General features: G+C 37.5%; 1 protein-coding gene and 1 long non-coding RNA gene across 2 annotated transcripts; one reads left to right on the forward strand and one right to left on the reverse strand.

Moving 5' to 3' along the window:
• The first annotated feature begins 3,876 nt into the window (after nt 1–3,876).
• LOC115754020 (nucleolar GTP-binding protein 1) lies at nt 3,877–14,093 on the forward strand. The gene is made up of 13 exons (XM_030692912.2): nt 3,877–4,139; nt 4,288–4,421; nt 6,100–6,220; nt 6,331–6,395; nt 6,512–6,625; nt 7,185–7,259; nt 7,499–7,609; nt 8,436–8,549; nt 9,102–9,173; nt 9,619–9,655; nt 9,985–10,097; nt 13,420–13,626; nt 13,903–14,093. The coding sequence occupies exons 1-13, from the start codon at nt 4,058–4,060 to the stop codon at nt 14,032–14,034; spliced, it is 1,377 nt and encodes a 458-aa protein (XP_030548772.1). The 5' UTR covers nt 3,877–4,057; the 3' UTR covers nt 14,035–14,093.
• Nucleotides 12,971–13,479, reverse strand: LOC125314562. Its single transcript, XR_007198029.1, has 2 exons — nt 13,342–13,479; nt 12,971–13,083 (listed from the first exon to the last, which is right to left on the reverse strand). It is a non-coding gene; the product is annotated as an uncharacterized LOC125314562 (long non-coding RNA).
• Nucleotides 14,094–18,133: the final 4,040 nt, after the last annotated feature.

The following is an 18,133-nucleotide window of genomic DNA, read 5'->3' on the forward strand; positions in this document are numbered from 1 at the left end:
GTCTAACTTATCCCATAACTTTGGGATCGGACTGACAAATTTCATAATATATAAGTTCACTATCTGACCCCACCCCGGGGATACGACGTGAATAAATTACCTTCTGACCCCACCTCCCGGGTACGAAGTGAATTCATCGGAAAAATTCGGATTATAAGGTGTATTATGCTCGAGGTTTATGATATTCTTGTTTGATTCATTTTTTTTTATTAAAAAGTCATAAAATCATTAAAAAAATCATCATGTCTTGGCTTTAAATGAGTTTTTTTCGGAAATTACGTCTTAAGGTGACTCTTAATATAAATTGAAGCAATTTGTGTTAATTGTCGGACCAATTCATCATAAAAATAAAAAATAAAAAATTCATGGAAAGTGATGATGTCTCATTTGCATACCATATAGTTTAATTTTTCATGCATTATTTTCTTGCCATCCATGCATTCCATGTCATTAGCATATTCCATGTAGGTTACATATCATGAAACTTGGCTCATATTTGTCTTTGCAACATTTTTTTTTTCATGAATTGTTCTTTCACGACATTTAGGCTAGAGCATTTCATCAAATTTTCACTCATTGTGTGTATCCCTATCACTTATACCATGTAATATAGTTTAGATTTCATACTATATGTCATAGATTAGAATTCACATTTTTTTTTGCATTAAAATTTGAATTTTTTTTTGAAGTCATCATACACAATCGTTTTCATCATATAATATTTTGTCATACCATCACATAGCTAGACTTTGCATATGGTTACATTGCATGTCATCTAGTTGCATTTTCATGACATGCATTTAATAAAAAAAATCCAAACAAAAATAAATTGCACTTTAATTCATTCATTGAAATCAATTGGATTTGTCAATCAAGAAAATTTTCACAAGAATGGTACCGAAAGGGTGTTAATTGAAAAATTAACATAATTAAGTCCCCAAACCTAAATCTCTGGTTAGCAGAAAATAAAGTATTCTCCCATACTTTATTTAGGTATCTAATCTATCTTCCGAAAAAGATTAGTGGCAGCTCCAAAAATCGAAAATATTTTGATTGAAATCATGTGAGCCTAAGTTGCGAATTGGTAGAGCTTGGGAGAGCCCGGGCTAGATTAATTAATTAATTTAATTAATTTGGTAATCCATTAACCCGAAGTTCAATCCGAATTTTAGGTCGCGACAACCATCACATGATGTAATTATCTTTTATGGTACTTCTCAACATTTCTAAGAATAATTTGGTAAGTTCTATGCCAAATCTTTGGTAACTAAGGGATCGGGCCGGCATTTGGCTAGATACCACAAAGGGAAAGAGAAAGTGGCATAAATAAGTTGTCTCGCATCCTTAAGCATTAGCTACCTACCCGTTTTTGTGTCATTTTGAATTCGGGCATCCTTTTGTAGAGGTCAAGTTGCATACACATTTGGCTCACACAAATTGGGTGCACATGAAAAATTAGACTCGCTCGCCAAGAGGATGATAAGTTATTTGTGATAGAACACATTAGTTCTTCTTAAAACCTCAACTTTAAGCGCTTGGGATGATCCCTATGCATAAGTAAATATAATCTCTAATGCTATATAAAAATAAAGATTACATTCATATACAGATCATAAATTTTTATATGCCATTTCATTTATAATTGCATTGTAAAGTGCAAAATTTATTTTTAACTAGTCTATAACTATCAAAGTACACCACATACCTTAAAATATGATCAATGTTACTTTATTTCGACAGGTAAATATATGAAATCTAAATAGCCTGAATCAATACGTACGTATCCATTCATAGATTTATTATTCAATTGGAAAATTTGCTCGCGGTTAAGGCGATTATGGTTCACTTAGTAGACAGTTCTCGATTTTGTGCCATGAATATGTGTTCTGATCTTTGACAAATTAAAAGGAAAAAATATCCATCGAAGCTCTAACCACGATCCCTGCTTAATATTTGCTGCAGAAGTTGGATGTAAGCCCGACTCCCGAATCTGTTGTGCTGTCGGTTGGGTTCTTGATTTCAAAAATTAGAATTCCACTTTGAGGGTAGATTTCGAGTTCCCGATCTGAAACCTACCTACCTTAGAACCAATCACATCTAACACAGATTAAACGCTCCGTAAATGCGAAGTCTTTAAGGTTGTCATCGTTTACTGGACTAAACCTTTTGTTATGACTTGGATGGATATTTGGTGCCAAGATTGAAACCTTAATGATAACATAACTCATTCCCCATTCTTCCTACCAGAATGAGATACATTAAAGGTCTTTAACTTTTTTTAAAAATTTTAGTGTAAATATGATGAAAAACTGTAAATTGGTATACCCGTAATAAATTTACAACAAATTATTTTTTTGATCACAAAAAACCCGAAACTGGTATACTTGTGATGAATGTACCTCAAATTATTTTTTTGACCACTAAAAACTCCAAACCGATATACTTGTGACAAATTTACTCCAAAATATTTTTTTGACCACCAAATTATTGAGTTTGATGACACATAGTAGTTTACGGGTGTATCGGTTTGGGATTTTTACCCTCTGTCTATCATAAGTGCACCGATTTTGGGATTTTTCATAATATTAGCCTAATCTAATAGAAATTAACGGAGGGTGAATTTGTCACATATGTACCAGTTTGGAGTTTTGATTATGGTCAATTTATCACAACTATACCTATTTGAGATTTTTGGTAGTTAAAAAAAAGCCCGATTTAGCATTTTTGTGGTAAAAAAAGTGATTTGGGATAAAGTTGTCACATATATGCTAGTTTGAGATTATTCGTGGTATTACCTCAAAAGTTCAATGTGACAATTAAATTTTATTTATGCAATTAGATCATTCAATTATATATTTATGATTCAAAGTGAGTCTTGACGTCGAAAAGCATAACGAAAATACTCACTTGATATTGAAGTTGTGTTTTATGCTGCATTGGTATACCTGTGGCTAAAAAAAAAAAACCTAAATGATATAGGTAAATCCATGAAATCAATTTGGTTATTTGTTCCTATTTTTAAGAAGCATCTCAACTTTGAATTACCCTATGAATCATCAATCCGATAGATAAATTTTTTGAAAGAATTTTTCAAGGAGAAAGGTTTTCTTTCTCTCGATATCGCTTGATCCGCAGACTTCCTCCTCTTGGTCGATCAACCGATCTTATTCTTGGGTCTTGTTCGTGAGTTGAGAAAATCAATATTTTCGTTTCTATTGTATTAAAGTACTCTACTCCTCTTTATTTATTACTTTATTCTTTCATTTTCTTCTATTGTAATAAAAAGTTTTTCCTCATCAAAGGGAAATTGAATAAGGCAAAAAAAAGGTAACATTGACATGCAAAACCTAAAGACATGTTTGGATATCGAGAACGAAAACATACGTTTCTTGATATCGTTTGGTAAGTTGGAATGTACGTGGAACAGAAATGGAAGTTTGGAAATAAAGATCGCGCTAATCCTGCCATTTTTATTGCTAATGGGGACGTGGGAATGAGTGAGAATCGATATGAATGGGTAAGTAAAAAATGAATGTATACAAGTGGATTGTCAAGTAAATTTTGAACGCGGTAACTTTTGTATAGATTTACGTAATTCAGCCCACAAAAAAGACACATTCGAATTTCGATGCGTTATCAAATGCAGTAATTGCTAAATTCATTCTTATTTCGATCATTGCCTCATTTTTTCCTTTTAACCAAATGAAAAAAGAAATCGAGGATGAGCTTTTTTTTTTTTGGTCGAATTTCCCTTTTTGGTCGAATTGAGGATGAGTTGGGTTGGAGAAAAAAATTTGGTCCGGATCTTGGGACCCGGCCCGCTCCGAGCCCGCACAGATTTCTATCGTCTGCCCCCGTAACTTGTCTCTCTTCCGCTTTTCTTTTCTGTTTCACGAGGCCCTTTCTTCATCAGCTGCTCGCTGCAAATCATACTGCTCGGGCTCAGCCATGAAGAAGAGCTCGAGCTTCAGATGAATGTACACAGAGGCACACCAGGCCAACGCCCCTCGTGATATCTTCTTCTCAATTCGCAAAACCCATTTCGCGGAGAGCGAGAATGAATGGTGTTTACGGCCTCATACAGCAATGGCAGCTGCCTTCTTCCAAGTTTCTACTGAGAAATTCAAAGCGCTTACACGGTACACACACACACACACCCTCTCTCTCTTTCTTCCCTCGGTTGTTGTTTTTTGTTCGATTCCTTGTTTTTGAAAGAACAAAGGTTGTTCTTTTAGTATTCAAGTGAAGTATGCAACTTTTTGATCCTCAAGCTGGTTCCAAGTGCAGGGAAATATCTGTTGCATCGTAGCTGTGTCTATCCAATCGTGTGCTTTTGCAGGAGCATGCAAACAAACACTTACGAGGTTGCGAAAGGAAGCTATCTCCCCACCACCCAAACTGCACAAAATACGAAATCCAAGGTACCTCCTGACTTATTTCATGATGTAATCATGGGAAGTAGCTGTTGGAGGTGAAGGGGCTAGGCGAGGTGCTTCTTATCCTGTGCATTTTTTGTATTTTTTGCATTGGCAATCTATGCTTTGCGTCGAATCTAAGCACAACATTGATGCTTATTAGGGGAACTGGGATTGCTAAATTATTGCAATTATGGTAGAAGGATACATGGACAGGAGTAAGGGGAAAATACATGTTTGAATTCTGAAACCTAACAATGATCCGGAGATTAAGTCGGAGTTGAATCTAGGCTTTATAAAAAAGATTTCAGAGGGGAAGAGTTCTTATTGCTGCACTTCACCCAGTAGGATTCATCCCGAGTGAACCGACTGATTTTGTCACCATGCACGAGTAAGTGAAGAAGCATTAGTAGGTCAGGGTAAACGTGGTGTTGGGATCCCTTAGATTTGGACCCTTATGCTAAACTCATGTGATGCGGATGCATCTAGTTACTAGCTGAGAGGTTCTCAGCCATTTTCTTCCTTGGATTATGATTCCCTCTTTCATGGAATCACGGTAAGACCAAAAGATAGCTTGGTCCTTCCTCTTGCTAGGCTAACTGATCATTTTGGCTCATCAGACCCAACATGGAGCTGATACCTGATAATGTATAGGTCTGGCCACTGAAAATTCTTTGATTCTAATTTTGGATGATCTATGCGTCTTTGACATTTCTGCTTGTTATTCTGTTGTTAAGTTGCAAAGAGTATATCAAAATGTGGTCCTGACTTTTGGTCTGGTGTTAATGGTAGTACAAAAGTCGAGTGTGCCATTTTGTGATACAGCATTTTCTAAGGCTAACTTTAACTAAGATTCTTTGAAACTTCCTCCATAATAGATGTCTTATGCTATGTTTTTGTTTTCCTACTCTATTGAAGAAAATGGAATCCACGAACTTCATAAATACAGTGCTCTTTCTAGCACTTACTGAGAAAAGAAAGCATTGCCAAGAACCGAGAAGATAAAATGAGTCATTTTCCAATTTACTTATAACATGGACAGACCGAATTCTTTGATGTGCTGATAACAGGCTTCACTATGCAGGTTTTTAGGCTTATGTGTATTAAATTTGAATTTGACCTTCCTTTCTTTCCTTTGTCAGAGCAACTCAAAAGCTTCAAACATGAACGCTTTGGGATCCCTGCACCCCAGCTTTACTGCAAGTTGCTTGAGTCTCTAATAATTTTATAGAGGGATCATACCAGCTTTAGTACAAAATTGCATTAGTTGCTTTAAGCTCTCCGGCATTTGATACTGGTGCTTTTGGATCAAATAATCGAGTCAATTTTCAAGAATGATTGGGTTGTGCTGGTTGGATTGCTGTAGACGTTCATTTTCAGTGATACTTTCTTGATTCCCTCTATAAGTAGTCGGTTGTTGCCCTTTAGAAGGGAGTTTTGGTTTCCTTCTTTTACTTCTAGATGTCTTCTCTTAATAGAAGGCCTTTCTTTTTGTTTTTCTATTTTTTTTTTTGGGGGAGGGGGTGGTGTTTGGGGGACTTCCGTCGTTCTATTCCGTTTTTGTGCTAATGTTTTCTAGTGTTGCGCTTCATTCTTTATGGCCATGGGTCAATGCTTTCCTTTACTTTTTCAAATAAACTGGATACCCTATGTAAATCTCACCAATTTCCTGTTACCGTGTTAGGATAAAGTGTCCCTAAAAAATGAAAATGTTGGTGCTTTTCAAAAGTTACCTATGGTGATGCCTTCAGTTGACATTCTCTATTCAGCTCTCAGGAAGGCAAAGAGGACATCACCTACAAAAGGTACTGAATCAGGATCATTTTTTTTAGTCCAAGTGGAAAGTTTTAGCCTATACTAATCTGCACACAATTAAATTGACAGCTAAGATGTATGAATTCATCTATATCGATAGGAATTGCAAATATTGCAAAAAGAGAAAGGAACAAGGGCGCAAAACAACTTGATGCACTTATGAAAGTAAGCTAGCCGTTAATTTTTTTATCTCGATCATTTCCTATGTGAATGAAGCCATTATTGTCTTGTGTGAGCAAGTTTTCTTGCTGCTCTGATTTTGCCGTTTTTTCCATCTACAGGAGTTGGCGGCTCCTTTAAGAGACTATGTGGATAATTTTCCTAGGAAAAAGTATTTGCACCCTTACGAAAGATCACTGATTGAGCTGACCCTTGGAGATGGAAATTATGAAGAGGTAGTTCTTGACGAAAGTACTTTGTTCTTCTTTTATTTACCAGAGGACTAGCAGTATTTTTTTTGAATAATCTCTCAATTTGTACAGGACACCTAGTTTTCTTTTTTTCCTTAGTGATATTGAGGGAAACACTATTCCAGTGTAGTGCTGTTGAAGGATATATTCACATAAGATGCCCGCTTAATGCCATTGTAAAACATTTGATAGGATTATGCATATTCCTATGAATTATTTCTCACTACCTCTCTTCTCCATCATTCTGTTCTTAGGCTGCCACCTTAGCAATACAAGAATGAATAGTTCATTTTTTTCCATTTTCATTTGATGGTATGTAGTAGTGCAGGGTTCTTCACAGGCTCACTTTTCCCTCCTTTTCTTTTACACGCATTGTGAAATCGGTAATCAGAGACTTAAACAAGTGGGACTTCACAGAGTGTTATATGTCCCATGAATAGAATATCACATGATGTAGATGAGGTGGACGATATACAATGTCTCTGAAGTTCTCTTCTAGGGGTTTGGGATGTTCAGTCTTAGGACCACACAATTTCTGTTGCAGGTATTGATGAAAGTAGATACTTTGAGGAAGAAGGTGGTATCTGTGGGTAAAGAACATGCTTCTCTTTGTGCAAAGGTAAATATCTAAATTTAGATTCAGTGCCCTTCAGAAATGATAATAGTCGCATTCTGCACCTTTGGTTGGCAACTGGCAGTTATTCTAGCTTTTCCTTTTCCCTGATGAGGTTGATGCTGGGATTATGTAATTCATCCTTCTCTTGTCATGATTTATCTGCTTTCGGGTTCTGGAAATAGTAGCGAAATTGCTTTGGTTGTGTTCAGTATATGTGGCCTGACTTGATCTGAACTGCATAGTCCTTGTCCAAGAGAGAAGCAGAGGAAAGGTTGAGTGGGGGTATGGGAAAACTTGAAGAAATCTTTCATCATGAAGGGAAGGCTATCGATGAGTTGTTGGACATCGCAAAGGTGCGTTGCATTTTGATAATACTATTTTCTTTCTTACATCAACCTGCTGCAGATTTTCATACCAGCATCATTACATTCAGTAACTTGACAACTTTCAATAAGATTTACCTGTGGCACATGTGCGGTTTTGTTTGCCTGGCTCTGTCAACTATAGGATCCTGTTTTATGCACGCATAATGTCCGCTTGATGTAAAAGTACTTACTACGGAGCCAGGGGTGATTCTATACAGCTATTGTTTGATTTGCTGATTGGGGAGTATTGACTGACTGTAAATATCATTTCTGCTTGTTCCATTCTCTTCTTTCCTCTTTATACTTTTTTGTTAGCCTTTTTAATATTGTTCATTGGTGTTTCAATATTACTTCTGCTGAAGAGTTCTTAACTTACCGAGCGATTAATATAAAATGAATATTTCCAGACCTCTTAGGATAAAATGTCAACAAGGTCTGTTGGTGATGGCCGTTTGTAAACTTTAGTGACGGCTCTTTTTAAGTTCTATAAAAGTGCTAGTGATAACTGTTAATTGCACCAATAAAGTCTATGCACACGTATCTGATGGATTATGTTGATATGAGGAAATTTGAACTAATACCCTCCTCCAGCTTGATTACCAATACCTTTGGTGGAATTATATATTATACTGTATTCGAATAATAGAGTTTCATAGTTCTGTCATGGTCTTAGTCTTAGCCGTACTCATTAGTTCATTCTGGGTGGATTGGCCTTCTGTTCTGCTTTATGCATGAAAATTTTCAGCTTATAGAGAATTTGTTAGTTGTTTAATAGAGGGCCACTTAAGATCTCCGATTATGAATACTTTTGCAGACATTGAGGGCAATGCCAGTTGTTGATCTTGAAACCCCAACTCTTTGTCTTGTTGGAGCTCCGAATGTGGGAAAGTCCTCTTTGGTCCGTATACTCTCGACAGGAAAGCCTGAGGTATAATCAGTTTCTTAGCTTTGCAGAGATATCCTTTATTTATTCAGTGTGACAATTTTGTCGGACAAAGAATTAGTATATGCTTCTTTGTATGTATGGTTTGGTTATTTTGGTTTGGATTGCGTGAGACCATTATTGTTCTCTCTTAATGCGTGGGAACCTTCTTTCACTCCCATTGGCATCCTCTTTAGTCTGACTCTGCAAATGCTCATCCTGAGCAGAATAGGTTAGTCTGAGGTGCTCTTGTACTGTTTCTCTATTGTCTACTTTGGTGATGGTGCACGATATTCACATCTGTGGATGTGCTGGCATGCATATCTATAATCTTGATTGGAAATATTTGCATTTCAATCATTGAACCCTTCCATCGGACACTTGTGTACATCATAACTAAAGGTATATTGTAAATAAATTCAACCTTAAATTATGTATCCTTCGATAAGTATTTGCATCTGAATCTGATTTGACTAGACTGGAAATCATGCTCAAGAAACTATTGCTTTCTCATTGATGTTTGTTGAGGCTGCATCATCACTTCTTCTGTGTGCTCAGGTCTGCAACTACCCCTTCACCACACGAGGAATTCTTATGGGTCACATTGCTTTAAACTACCAGCATTTTCAGGTCCTGTCCCTTAACTTGACTACCTTTTTCTGTCTTTGATAAGACCCTCACTTGACTACCTGCGGTTGCTCTACTCATCGTAGTGGAGTGATAACAAGGGTTTCTTTATCTCCTGGGAGCCGGGAGATGGAGGAGCAAGTGTCTATTATAATTGCGCTATATAACACAATTGGTTTTTTTTTTTTTTGATTGTGGCCTTTGGTCCTTAAGAAGTTAAGGAATCTCTGGACAACAGCCAGGAGCCGCAAATCTTGAAGCTGCTCTATTATTAGTTAGACGATGTTAAATCAGGATTATTTCTGTAATGATTCATTGTCACCTCCAAGATTGAACATGTTGATGGGTTATGGATTGCTTGGAATTATTTAAGTCAAATTGCTCAGGTCCGAATCGTGCTCAATTCATTTTCATGCTGTATTTGATGATTGTTTGGAATTGATTGCAGGTGACTGACACCCCTGGTTTGCTAAGGAGACATGATGGTGAGTCGCTTGGAAAGAAGAAATGTAACATTGTCAATGTGGACTATGCACAATCACAAAAAGATGCTAAATAGATGGTTGTGCCTTGTCTGTGCAAGCTGTAGATAGTCTAACAAAAACTCTTAAGCTTTCTGGGATGACATAGGACACAAATTCACCGAAAGATGCGGTTTTTCTGACAGAATAACATGATTTTTGTCAGCGCAGTTCATCTAGCTACAGCTGTACCCCTTGGTTCCATGTAGAGGATCAACTATCTTCTTATTTTGCATGTCCCCCTAAAAGGAAACGTTTCTATGTGCTAACAGTTTTCTTATGTCGACCTGCAGAAGACAGGAATAATTTGGAGAAGTTAACACTTGCTGTGCTATCACAGTTGCCAACAGCGATACTCTATGTGCACGATCTCTCTGGAGAATGTGGAATGTCACCCTCAGATCAGGTATCTCTGTCATGATTGTTTATAAACAAAAGATACATACTGCCACACACACGCGCGCGCGCACAGATATTTACTTTAAATGCTGTCTAATTTTATTAGATCCTAATCGTATCCCATGACCTTCCACAAAGAGGCGACGACATCTTTAACACCTGTTGCTTTTATCTTTAACTGCTTTTCACACGCATTTGCTATATGTTCTTCCTATTCTGGTATTTCATTAACATTTTCATTCTGGCTATGGGGTCGGACAGTTGGGAGTGATCTATTTCTTTTTCATAGAAGTCGGTTGGAAGACATTTACTTATGACTAGGGGTGCAGTCGAGCTGAGTTGAGTCATTACTATTAGATACTTGAACTTGTCTCGATTTGAAAACTTGAAGCCCGATTTGGCTTGATCAAGTATTTACTTCCCTACTCGAGCTTGACTTGATATTGAACTCAGCATTCTCAAGCCCAAATCAAGTTCTTCCAGGCCTGAGTTGAGCCTAAGATTTTCTATAGATATATGGAGAAAGAAGAAAGTAGGTCCTACTTTGCGTTTATCGACAGGTTGATTGACATTCCACCAAAATAAAAAAATAATTGGATTGTAAAAATCTTGTCAACATCCTGCAATGCAACTTCCACCTCAATTCATAAGATTCACACAATTATTAAAATATTAAGGAAACTTCTTGAAAGTACACTAGTGACCTATACGACACTGGGGAAAGCACACTTCTTGGAAGTCCATTTCATTTGACATTAACAAAGAAAGCATCATGTTGGAGCAGAGAGGAGCCTTGAAGCAAGAATATAGTAGCAATGACATGAAGAAAAATTATAGAGCTGAAAATATCGAGAAAACTACTTCACAGAAGGGAGAAAAATTGTAAATCTGTTTCACAATGCAAAACTAACTAGGTGTGACATTGAATTATTTAAAATAAAAGGTAGAGAATATCCAAATATCAAACAATGAACTAGCTGAGAATCTGTCAGAAACTTGGACATCAGCTTGAAGTTGAGGATGGTTGAATACTCGACTATCTCAAATATGAGAAGAATGCCTTGTTGGAAAACATCCCTTGGAGAATTTTGATGACGACAAAAGTCATAAAACACAGCTTTCAAACATAAATGACGTATTTGGACCCAAAAAATAAAAATAAAAATAAATGACGTATGTGTGTGCATGACGTAAGTTTTCAGAAGCAAAAGTGCAGAACCAAAGTCATATAGGACCAAAATGATCGTATGCTTAAGCATGTTTCTATATGTTTATTTCAACAAATATACCAGCAAACGCATTCTTCCAAGGATTTTAAGACATACTCCCCTTTTGATAGAAAAAAGATAAAACTCCCCCTTGCTAGATGCTTCTCCCCTTTTGATCGCTCAAAAAATATTGAAACACAAAATACAATCGAGATAAGAACACAGCATTGGAGAGAAACATACAAAGGAAACCTCCACTTTATTTAGTATACAAATCAAGCAAATTAAATATTTGGCAGTTGTACATAGAGACAAAAGGTTTGCTCCTAGACTAAGGTAGATGGGTTAAGCAAAAGGCATTAGGATCTGGCGGAAGATAAACCGGATGCCTCGAGCTCGCTCTTGCCTACAGTTTCTTTGAAAACCTGGAAGTAGCTCCTTGAGCTGATGGTTCATGAGAGTCAATTGAGAGCTAAAAATCTTTTGATAATCATTCATTTGTTTGCCATGCTTGTTTAAAATTCCTGTAGGTACCAACACCAGCTTCCACTTTTTGGGAAGCTCGTGCCAGAGCTTCTACACGGCATTTTCCTCATGAATCACTGGACGAAATCAAGAGCATTCCTGGAGAAATCAAAGAGGTTATGGGAAATATGATGGAACTACTGGCAATTTTTAATGAGAGGCTGAAACCTGTCGAAAAAATCACGGTGGACAATCCTGACACTGCCAAAAGAGTGGAAACTGGTGTTAGTACCTATGGAAACTTGACTACAAGGAGAGCAAACAGATGAATGATTATCATAAGGTGTTTAACTTTGAGCTGACCTCTCGAGCCATCAGCTCAAGGAACTCGTTCCAGTAGTAAGGCGGTATTTGTGCTCTTGGTTTATCTAGTAGAATTCAGCCTGATTGAGTTGCTAGAGCTGGGAGAGTCTACGAAGTGATCGACTTCTATATATCAATCGCGCAATTTCTCTTTCCCTGAACTTTTTAATTTTTGCTGTTTATATTGCTTGTTCACGTGCAGGTTCAAAACCAATTTTTTTAGAAGTGGTTGGTTCTACAAAATCAGTTTCAGTACCCCACCCCCAACTCTTGGTGGTTATTAGGGCCTGAAACGCCTTGTCGGAGTCACAATGGAGATGGAGTATGAATGGGGAAAAGTTTAACTCTAACTTTAGGATGCATAGGGTTTGGTCCTTTAAATGGGAAATTGATGGGGTTCTCAAGGTGGAATACTCATGACCTCAAGTAAGAGGAGAGGATGCCCTGCCTAGTTGAGCACTTTTTGTGACCAAAATGGAAAATCCATGGAAGAGAGGAACTGCCGTGTTCGGTCTTTATTTATTTATTTATTTTTCTGGTAGATGTTTTACATTGGGTATTTTGCTTGATAGATATCAGAGTATAGAATGGTGGAACCTTAAAATATAGATTTTAAAAGATAAATTGCTCGATTAATCTAGTGAGGTGCATGAATTGAGTATTTTTGGGGCTGTAGTTAGCTCGACAAGCTACTTGAGCTACTTGAATTAGACTTGAGCTCGAAAAAAATTGGGTCAAGCTTAGGTGAACAATGACTCATGGACCGATGGCGCGACTCTGTCATTAGCATGAAAAGTCTCCCATTATTTGGTAGTTCTTTGATGTAACAGCGTAGAAATGTTGATTGTTGAAACAACAGTGTTTGCGCTTTACCACGTGCCTAATATCTAGGCAAGGTTATGGAGGGATAAGTGTTGTTATTTCTTACAGTTGATAGTGTCACAGAAAAATCATTTTCTTTTTCAAAATCTTTGTTCACAATGTATATATCTTTGATCGGCATGAAATAGGGACTGCATTCATTTTCTAAATTCAAGAAAAGCTAGGTCTTGAACACTGAAAATTGAAATCCGTCTTTTTCACTTAACTGAAATTTTGAGCTTCGTTTGTGCTGCTGTTCCCAAATATTCCTCAAACCATGTCTCCTCAATCATAAGGTTTGGGCCAAATTCAGTTCAAACAGGAGCTTCGCTTTTCCTACGTGTGCCTTTCCACATTTTAAAGTTTGCTGCATGCTTCCTTATCTCCTTGATATTAAATAAGTTTGCACACTCTGGATTTTGTATTCTGCAGTACTTGATATACAAAGAAATCAAGGAACGATTCAATGATCATCTCTGGCTCGATGTTATATCCAAGAGTGATCTGTTGCAAGAGTCCCCTGTTGTATTTGTTTCTGAAGATACAACTGCTGACGACGATGAGATGGTCCAGTACCGGAAAAAAGGACCTGATGGGGCAATTCATGTGTCCGTGAAGGGTGAACAAGGGCTCAATGAGGTTAGTAACCTTTTCTTTTAGGCCATATGCTAACCTTACTTCTCTCTGTTGAACTTGGTATATGTTAATTTACACTTGATGCATGTATTAAGCTGCATAAGTCTGCAGTAGTATCTTATGTTTGAATTGCTTGTCGATTTGAAGGTCTTTCTTGGATAATACGAGGAAAAGTCGATCTTTTTCCCTGTCTTTTATGGTGCTTGTGATTTGCGAGTTGCGTTGCCTTCCTATGATATTTTAGATTCTTCAAGTTGACCTCGTGTCTCCATTCTGCAGCTAAAGCAAAGTGTTCACAAGCTGCTGATTGCTCAGATGGACAGAATTAGAAACCAAACGAGTGACACAAGTCCGGAAAGTCTCACAGAAAGGTTCTCCCAGGTTCATACTATAGTAAATCAGTCAAAGTGAGGGTTGCTTATGTAAAGCGGCTTCTTGCTTCTTGGTCTTGACCTCATGGCGGTTCCAATGAAAGCAAGCAGCGTTCCATGAGCTGATCGTCTTACTTGGGGTTGCCACACATCTGTCTGAGATCACCCTTTGGTTCATTAACAATGCTTATGCAGGAGAACTGTCCTACACTATCTGCTTCAGTGACCAAAGCCATATTTTCATCACCCTTCTCATGGTCCCTAATGAACTTCGGTTTATTGCAGGTTCGAATTACTTCAATTTTTGCCTCAGAAGAAAAATCCCTCATTTTGAAACTTACGTTTATCTTTTCCACTTTCCTGGTTACACACTGTTGTGCGCGTAAGAAGCTCTAGTTAGACAGATCCTTTCTGACTTTCAACTGTAACCTGAAGGTCTCGCCTCCGTTAATAGAGTGAGGGTGACACCACAATTTTTTGATCACAAAAAATCTTAGTACACATGTGACAAATGTACCTTAGGCTAATTTTTTGATCACCAAAAATCTGAATTTGGTATACATGTGACAAATTTACTCTGTTAATTTCCGTTAAATTGGATTAGTACCATAAAAACCCTTAAACTGGTACATCTGTGACAAACGTAGGGTAAAAATCTTAAATTGGTATATTCGTCAACTGCAACTTGTCACCCAATTTGACAATTTGTGGGTTATATTTAATGGAAATTAACGGATGATAAATTTGTCATAGGTATATCATTTTGAAGTTTTTAGTGGTTAAAAAAATAGTTTGGGTAAATTTTCCATACGTATACTAGTTTGAAGTTTTCGTGGTACCAATCCTACAATTTGTCAATTTGCCTCTCACCTATCTAGTACATAATTTCGATCCATCTATGTCTCGTGCTAGAATAGATTTGCGAAACATCATTTAAATAATCAATATATGTTAGAAACCCGATTGAATTTAATCAGTACATTCTAAGAAGAAGTTGAAAGCAGCAAGGGATATATGCTGAAGAGATTGACAAGAAGGAATAATGAGCATGGTTCCCTAAGGCAGGCTCCTACTAAGATTAGTGCAGATGCTGCCTACCAATGTTTACGAGAAGGGTGATAATGAATGGCCGAGATTAGTCTGAAATGTTGGGTAAATTACCGAAAAGTCGTAAGTCTATTGCGTTTGTGTCAATTCAATCATAAACTTTTCAATTTGATCAATTTAGTCCTAGAACTTTTGGTGATTTGTCAATTTAGTTTTAAACATTTCAATTGCGTCAATTCAATTTTAAAACTTTTAATGATATGCCAATTTAGTCCTTCCAATCGATTATGGCCGGAAACCGCTGATATAGACAATTATAGAAGCCGCGGTGCATCATTCGGCATGCATGTGTCGATGGATCTTGTACATATCCATCCAGAAGTCAAGGACATATCCATCTAAAAGTCAAGGTCTTTGCCGAGTATGCAATTCGAATATTTGTGTGTTGATTCTTGCGACCATAAGATGATAGCCACACGATGGAATAGACAGGTGCCTACACAAGAACTCAAAGGTCTTTTGGGCTTTCCATGTCTGTTAATTGCTGCATCAGTGGGCGTTACAATGGTTCCGGGAAAGTCATGGTCTTTGTGGACTTTTTATTGGTGATGTTTGCCCCTAAAAGTTTCTAACTCATCGTAACGGAAGGGTCATGGGAGCAATTTTCAAGCCACCTTTTTTTTTAAAACTAACATGGCTTCAACAAAAAAGAAAATAAGGAAGGCAAAAAAGAGTTAAAAATAAAAAAAATGTTTGAGAAATATAAAAATATTATTAAAAATTATTTACTTCAATATCGGCCAGGCCATGTAAGATTGCTTGAGTCCAAATTAGTGAATTTCAGTCAAAATTGCCCGGATGGACTGAATTGATACAAATGTAAAATGTTTAGGACTTAATTGGAAAAAAAAAGATTTAAAACTAAATTAATAATATTGCAATATGTTTAAGACTTTTTGGTTAATTTTTCCCTATAAGTAACATTAGTTGATATGCTAAGATTGATGTACAAAGTTGCTTGGCAAACTCTTACCCGCAGCCGAGCAAGATCCACATATTTAAAGTCCTCTTCTAATTTTGCAATTTCACGTGACTTGCTAACTTCGTAAACCAATAAATTTGACATTGTTCATGCACAAAATTGCAATAATCTCTCTAAACATTAACCAGCCATATTTGTAAAGCCCCTTAAGCTAGCTAGCGTATCCGTTATGCGTGCTAAAATTGATTTACAAACTTGCATATTAACTGATAAAGTAAGTTGCAAGGAAATTTTTAAATAAGTGAATCGTATTCAATAGCCAATAATACTCCGCCTCGTCATTTGATTCATCGATTTTGTAGCCTGTCATTGGTGCCGTTATAGTTATGATAATTTTCCAATTATTTTTCTTCCTCGAGTTGGTAACTTCTGGGGAACTTAGTGGGTGCTTTTCGAGGAGGATTTCAGTGAAACAAGCTGAACTAAAGTTATATTTTACTGCTCACGGGCCGCTATATCCTCCCTAGAATTTAGGGTGTCTCTTGGATCACGAAAATACTTTACGAGCTCGCTGCCATCTTGGTTGAGACGGCATACGGCCGATGAAGAAGTCCTTGGAGCCGGAGAGACAAACCAATGAAGATGCGAGCCGTTCCTCACTGAGATCCAATAGAATTAGAGATTTTGTAGACACCGAAGTAAAATTTTGAAAACGGCTGCGATAAAGCTGATTTAACGGAGAGAAAACAAATAATCGCGAGGTCCCGCACCATCACTAATGGCTCGGCGGGGTTGCTTGATCCTTGCCGTAGCTAGGCGAGGTGGTCTGACCCGCGCTCGGTGGCAGTGAAGATCTAGGTGACCCACGCTTCGCTATGATCCCGAGCCTAGGTAAGAGCGGCGCGGTCCTTGCCGAGGCAGGACGAGGCTTGGGGCCTTTGTTGTCATAGTTCTCACCTTTGCTGTTGCTCTAGTTCGTCGCTAGTTGTCGAAAATTGCGCGCCAATGCCCCTAAGCAATCATGAAGCTCTAGGGTTCTGGCTCGGTCGACTCCATCTTTCTTACTAGATATTTTTCAGGAAAAAGTATACAAGAAGTGCCATAACTTTTGTACGGCGTTCAATTGAGTGCCATAAATTTCAAATGTTTACTTAAGTGGCATAACTTTCAAAAATCATTCACTTGAATGTTATGTTGACGTGGACACCTAAAAAGCTAACTTAGTAGTCAGAAAGGCGACGTGGCACGCCGAAAAGCTGACGTGGCACGCCGAAAAGCTGACGTGGCTCCTCGAAAAGCCGACGTGGCACGCTGGAAAGCTGATGTGGTACTTCGAAAAGCTGACGTGGCACTTCGGAAAAGTTGATGTAGCACTCAAGTGAACGATTTTGCTCTGACATGACACTCAAGTGAACGATTTTTAAAAGTTATGACACTTAAGTGAACGTTTTAAAAGTTATGACACTCAAGTGAATCTTGTACACAAGTTATGGCACTCACCGTGTACTTATCCCCATTTTTCACATACTTCGTTAGGGAAACCTCATGTGATTTTTATTATTATTTCTTATTATTATTGTAAAAATGTAAAAATGTATTGTTTTTTTTTTTTACATGTTTATCTCTCTTTACAGCTTTATTTATAAGAAGTTAAGGATATAAACAAATCAACAATAAATCAGTAAAAATCAAGGAGTGATTGCAATAGCCGCTGAATATCATGAGCGATTGCTAAGTATCAAAAATAGTTGCAAGGAATCCCCTAAATGTCATATTCCAGATTTGATATCCTTTGACATCCCCCCGCAAGCTGATGTGAGAGATCTCGCAGTAAGTTTGTGCTGCAATAGACAAAATCGAGTGGTAGATAGGGCTTTGGTGAAGATGTCTGCAAGTTGATCTATGGAGGAGATATACTAAACATGAAGTTGCTTTTGAACCACTCGTTTTTGAACGAAATGATAGTCAATCTCAACATGCTTCGTTTGGGCATGAAAAACGGGATTACCAGTGAGGTAAATGGACGAAATATTGTTACACCATAAGACAGGAGGACTTAGCAAGGAGACATGGAGGTCACGTAATAAGGCTTCTATCCATATGAGGTCAG

The sequence above is a fragment of the Rhodamnia argentea genome, chromosome 4, assembly GCF_020921035.1.
Source record: "Rhodamnia argentea isolate NSW1041297 chromosome 4, ASM2092103v1, whole genome shotgun sequence".
Lineage (NCBI taxonomy): Eukaryota > Viridiplantae > Streptophyta > Magnoliopsida > Myrtales > Myrtaceae > Rhodamnia > Rhodamnia argentea.